General features: G+C 35.6%; 1 gene segment (V, D, J or C); it reads left to right on the top strand.

Annotated features, from left to right (window-relative positions):
- Positions 1-2065: 2065 nt before the first annotated feature.
- On the top strand, positions 2066-2549 carry LOC101980048. The segment is given in 2 exon segments: positions 2066-2111; positions 2218-2549. Coding segments are annotated over 2 exon segments (378 nt in total).
- Positions 2550-6553: the final 4004 nt, after the last annotated feature.

The following is a 6553-nucleotide window of genomic DNA, read 5'->3' as shown; positions in this document are numbered from 1 at the left end:
TCCCCTAGATCCAGTCCTCTGTCTTCAAATTTCATGACTTTGAAATTTAAACATTTGAATAATATTCCATTGTGTTAATGAACCATATTTTCTTTATCCATCCATGCACTGAAGGACATTTAAGCAGAAATAAATATGTTTGAGAAAGTGTCGTCATCTTAGGCTGCAAAATCTTCTAGATAAATGAATAAGCTGAAACTTGAGGTAGATCTCTTTGCACTCCCAATGAACCTCTACTATGATTTTTATGATGGCTGTACAAATTTTTATTCTCACCTGTAAGTGCTCCTTACTTTACTTGACCAAATAATGAGCTGTCATTTGTTTTATTGACCTAGGACATTCTGAATTAGTGTATATTTAAGTCTCAGAGCACTTTTGAATTGCTTTTCCTTCGTGGTGGTGAATTTTGAATATTTCTTTTCATCCTTCTCAACCTTTTTGAGACTTCTAACTTTAAATCTATCCCATTTTGATTGATTTGCTTGTGTTCTTGATACACTGTTTTTGTGGGTTCTTTAGATATTCAAGAAATTATCCTCAAAATAGATGAGAAGTTGGTAAAAAATATTTTCCATTTTGTAGCCTGATCTATGTGTGTCTGGGGGAGAGTGTAATATATTTTTTTAACATTCTTCTACATGAATCCAAACAATTTGGCCAGCTTTATTTGTTGAGGATGATTCCCTTTTATTTCTAGTTGGACTTTTGGCTTTTTTTGGGAAAAAAAAAGCCAAGTGTCCGTAGGTGTTTGGAGTTACGTAAGTGATTCCAATTTTTTCCATTGGTCAACATGCCAAGAACATGCTATTTTTATTACTAGAGCTCTATAGTATGATTTGATGTCAGGGATGGTAATACCTTCAACAGTTCTTGTATTAGTTAGGATTATATCAACTTCCTAAATTCTTGTTCTTGTTGTTTTCAGATGAATCTGAACATTGTCCTTCCAATTATGAATATTTGTGGTTGAATTTTGCTGAAGCTTGTATTTAATCTGTAGAATGCTATTTATAAAATAAGAATTTTAGCTGTGTTAATCCTACTAATTCATTTCTGGGGGAGATCTTTCCATCTATATTAGCTTTTTCAATTTTTTCTTCAATATTTTAAAGTTTTTATTGTACAAATATTTTAATTGGTTAAAGTTACCACAAGATATTTTTGAGGCTCTTGTGAATGTACTGTTTCCTTGTCAAGTTCTATCTCAATTTCATTATCATGTGTATATAGAAGGTTCACTGATCTTTGTGAATTTATATCATGTCCTGACATTTACTAATCACATTTCTTAATTGTAGGAGTTTTCAGAGGGCATTTTAGGGTTAGTTGTATATTCAATCATATCATCTACAATGATAGATATTTTGAGTTCTACCCTTTCTAATTTTGTCCACTTTATATCCTTAGTTATATTAATGTTCTAGATAAGACTTCAAGTACTATTTTGAATTGGTATATAGAGTGGATAACCTTGTTCCTGATTTTGGTGGAAATGCTTATAAATTCTTTTAATTTCAGTTGATGTATGTTGAGACCTTCCAGTGTATTGCATTTATTATGATGAAGTATATTCCTTTTGTCCCTAGAATCTCACAGCATTTATCATGAAGAGATATAAGATTTTGTTAAACTAATTTTTCAGTCCTATGATATGATCACATGGATTTTGTATTTTAGTCTGATTGTGTTATGGATTACATTTGTAACTTTACATATGAAAAACTTTACTTCATCACTGGAATGAGTCCTACTTGTTCATGGTAGATGATATTTTTCATTTATTTTTATATTAAATTTACATATTTTATTATTATTTTACACACAGAAATCCCCTTTTGTTATGAGAATCCTAGAGACTTCCCCAGAGCATTTACAAACTTATTAGAGCACACTATCTCTTAGGTCCAACTACAGAACTTATATAGCAGGAAGGTATGCAAATAAGACCCATCTGTTCTCATGAAAACCAGGTAAACCCTGACTCTGAAGCTCAGACAAAAGAATCAGTCCTGAATGCCCAGGTCTTCGCATTCAGTGATCAGCACAGAAAACAAAACACACAATGAATTTGGTGCTTATTTGGATTTTTCTTGTTGCTTTTTTAAAAGGTAATTTATGAAGAAGAGATACTGAGTGTGTTAGTGAACATGAACACAATATATAAGAGATAAATATTCTGTGATAATTTGCTAATAACATTCTCTCTGTTTACAGGTGTCCAGTCTGAGGTGAAGCTTGTGGAGTCTGGGGGAGACCTCGTGAAGCCTGGGGGATCCCTGAGACTATCCTGTGTAGCCTCTGGATTCACTTTCAGTGATTACTGGATGGACTGGGTTCGCCAAGCTCCAGAGAAGGGGCTGGAGTGGGTTGGAGAGATTAATAAAGACAGCAGTACTATAAGATATGCACCATCTGTGAAGGATCGATTCACCATCTCCAGAGACAATGCCAAGAACACTCTGTACCTGCAAATGAACAGTGTGAGATCTGAGGACACAGCCACTTATTACTGTACTAGAGACACAGTGATGGAACGGCAGTGTTAACTCAGATATAAATCTCACTGTTAGGCCACTCAGGGCCACCAGGGGGTGAAAAAGACACAGAATACATGTTCATCCCAGGAATTTATGCGGATATAATTAGATTAAGCACTCTTCTCAGGTGTTTGACCTGCATTTTATTTACACATTCTCTGGAATTCTCTCCACATGTCCGTTCTGAAGGGATGCACTGTCCTCAACACATTACATGTTCTTCTTGTGCTATTTTATCATATGAGGCACAGTCTCCCATGAACAAAATGTAAACCGACAAGTACAAAGTACCCTACATTAGTCATTGAAATTTCATGAGAAGAAAATAAATGGACATTTTTGAGTATTTTAATATGTTAGGCAGAGGTCATGTCCTGTGTTTTGATTATAGCAGCATTAATGTTTTAGGGAAAACCAAAAGGAAAGTGGCACCGTGATTATTATATAAAAAAAAATCCTAGCATATTTGGATATCCTCTCTTCTCCTTGAGGATGGTGCGCTCAGGTTAAAGTGAGAACCAGGTGTGTTTCTAGTTCATTCGGTGTATTATTCCATGACTTTCATCTTGGTTCATATTAGAATTTTGTATAGGTAGATCCCGTCAAGAAAACTTTATGAAAGTGAGATTTACCTACCTAGAAATCAAAAACACACAATTTGGCATTGTTATGTGAATCTACCATAGGTCATATTGGATCTTTGAGGTAAAATCTGATCAGTGGCAGAGCAAGTTCATTTCTCTTAGATTCACAGAATTCTTCACCATAGTGCAAAACACTAAGGATATTTACCTTGGTTATTTTTCTATTGCTATGAAAATACACTAAGATAAAGGCAACATTAAATGAACACATTTATTATGCATAAAGCTTCAGAATATTAGAGTGGACTATGACTGAGTCAAGGCGTGGTGGCTGGAACAGCAGCTGAGGGTCAAAGTTCAATCTGAAACAAGAAGCAGAAGTCTCTGAAAAAGCATGAGTCTTTAGTATAATCTAACTTTTAAAAATGACACACCTCCTACAAGATACCATCCCCTAATCTTTACAAACATTTTCTCCAAGTGAGACTATACTATTTAAACATATGAATCTTTGTGTGGCTCTCTTATTTTAAACTTACATATCCAAAGAAGGAACTACAGTTTGGGCTTCATTTATGAGAAATGGAAAAATAATATATGAGAAATGGAAAAGAAGGGGGCTGTTCTCAACATCACTTTTCTCAACTTTCCTAAATTCATTTAACATTATATTTCATGTCTTGCTGTCCCTGAGAAGAACAGTCTCCTTCTTTTCCAGCCTCTATATAAAACATATTCTTAGCATACAGAAAGATATTCCACATGATTTCCCCTTTTCTGTCTAATCAAAAAGGAAGGCTTTAACTTCATTATTGTAAAATTACATACACCAAAACAATTATTAAGCAAGGATTGCAGCTACAAGATTTAGTGTATTTGTATTTGACAAAATTAAATAAAATATTCTACCATCCATCCTATTTTTATGAGTCTAAAGTTTTATATCTAATTTATCATTTTTCCTAAATAAGAAAAAAATAATTACAACTATCTACTCTTCAACTACATCAAAAGTCCCAGAAAGATACAGTATTATGTAATTAAAAATGAAATTTATTGTAAATAAATGACTAAACTCTAGAAATGACAGAGACATTAGGCTGCTTGGACAGTCACCCAAAGTTCATAAGTAATGTTGGGGCATCCATTTTCAACTTATAGACTGACATTATCTGGTAGGTTTCTCAGTGATGCAGAGAATCTGAAGTACTATCTATCCTATATTGGTAACATTTGTCTATCTCTTCCTTTTGTATCTTGAAGAATGTCTGACAGATTCCTCCTTAAAGCAAGATCTTTGACGTACTGTCTCACCTTTTTTGGCAAGTCCCAGTTATCGTTTTATGGGTCCTGCATTCGAGATTATACAAAATTTTGTAAAGCTTTCCAGGCAACAAAACATTCTTGCACAAATGGCTAGCCTTGCCATATTGAAGGCAAACTCCATAAGGGGCTTCTTTGATGCCCATTATGCTCTTGAAGAAATTGTTGCTGACAGAAGCAGACATTTCATCCATTTTCCTGCAACATTCAACATGTCATTATTTTTTGTGCAGTTTAGTACTCCATTGTGTAATTATTCCACTCCTAGATTCTATCTTACACTTGTAAGAATGGCCAAGATCAGAAACACTGATGACAACTTATGCTGGAGTGTTTATGGGGTAAAGGGAACACTCCTTCATTGCTGTTGGGAATGCAAGCTCGTGCAGTCTTTTGGATATCAGTGTGGCTGTGGCTATTTCTCAGAAAATGAGGAAATATCCTTCCTCAAAACCCAGTAATACCACTTTGCGATATATATCCAAATTATGCTCAATCATACTACAAAGACATGTGCTCAACTATGTTCATAACAGCATTGTTTATTATACCCAGAAACTGGAAAAAACCTAAATTATACTTTTAATCTATGACTCTATCTATGCTGTATCCTCTATCTCCCAAGACTTCATATTTATCAAACACATTCTGACTGTTTTAGAGCCTTTTTTATGAATCTCTCTTACTGCATATCTGTAATCTTTTCTTATTTTACCTGAAAAGTTTTTAGAACATTAAGATGCTGTGGCTAGGACAAAAATTGAGACATTGGCTGTTGACTATGACCTATTTGGCTTTCTAACATGGTGGAGGTATGTTCACCACCAGCTCCTGGAGCCATGTTTACTTCCCCAACTTTAGGAAGCAGTAGTAAACATCTTGTAGCTATGCTATGCTTTTCACCCTACAACTATGCTCTCAAGCCCACAGGCAGTTAATGGGATCCTCTTTACTGTATCACATTAAAAGACTGAAGGAATCTATGATGTGTTCCAGCCCATGACAATAGGATGCCAGTTACATCTCTCAGGCAGTTGTCTGGACATGTGTCTATGTGAAATGGCCAGCATTGAGAGATTAGGGTTCCCAATGTGACTCTTTTTTTTTTTTTTTTTTGCATTTAGAACCTTTAGAAAGCTTTTAAAAGTCTTATGTGGATCCATTAACAAGGTTGGGTGCCATTTGTAGCTGGAGTTTTTTCATCCCTTCTGGTCCTGCACCTGCTTTTAAAATAACCAATCAGAGGTTTAATATTAATTATAACTGTTTGACCCATGACTTGGGTATAGCTATGCCCAGGTTTTATGTTTAAATTATCACATTTCTATTAGTTTATGTTTAACCATGATGTTCATGACTTGTTATCACAATTTTTGCTTCTCTGGTGGCTATTGGCATCTCCCTAATGCTGGTCTTTTTCTCCCAGTAAACCTGCTTGGATTTCCCACCTGGCTTTATTCTGCCTGCTTGTGGACCAAATCAGCTTGTTTATTAACCAATGGTAATAAAATATATTCACAGCATATGGAAAGAATCCCATATTACATGTCAGGAATTATGTTCATGTATCTTATTCAAGTATAATAATGAGAAAATACAGAAGAAATCAACAATGACTTTCCACACTATCACCTGTGTCAGACATTTAGTCTTTTTTTATATTTATTTTTGCTTAAAAATTTCCACCACCTCCCCTCCTCCCATTTCCCTCCCCTTCCCCCCATCCCCCTCCCCCTCCCTCTCCAGTCCAAAGAGCAGTCAGGGTTCCCTGCCTTGTGGGAAGTCCAAGGTCCTCCCCGCTCCGTCCATGTCTAGGAAGGTGAGCATCCAAACAGACTAGGTTCCTCAAAGCCAGTACATGAACTAGGATCAAAACCTAGTGCCATTGTCCTTGGCTTCTTGGTTAGCCCTCCTTGTCTGACACTTTCAGAGAGTCTGGTTTGTTCACATGCTCCATCATCCAGCTGGACTTGTTGAGCTCCCATTAGGTCAGGCCCACCATCTCAGTGGGTGTGCTCAATGTAATAAACACATCTTTTGAAAACACTGTGTGAACAGGTAATAGTAATGAGTTTCTTTTTACACCATGAATTAATACGCTATTTC

Source organism: Microtus ochrogaster, unplaced genomic scaffold (assembly GCF_000317375.1).
Source record: "Microtus ochrogaster isolate Prairie Vole_2 unplaced genomic scaffold, MicOch1.0 UNK184, whole genome shotgun sequence".
NCBI lineage: Eukaryota > Metazoa > Chordata > Mammalia > Rodentia > Cricetidae > Microtus > Microtus ochrogaster.
The sequence above is the reverse complement of the archived record's forward strand: the minus strand, read 5'-3'. Positions and strand labels throughout refer to the sequence as shown.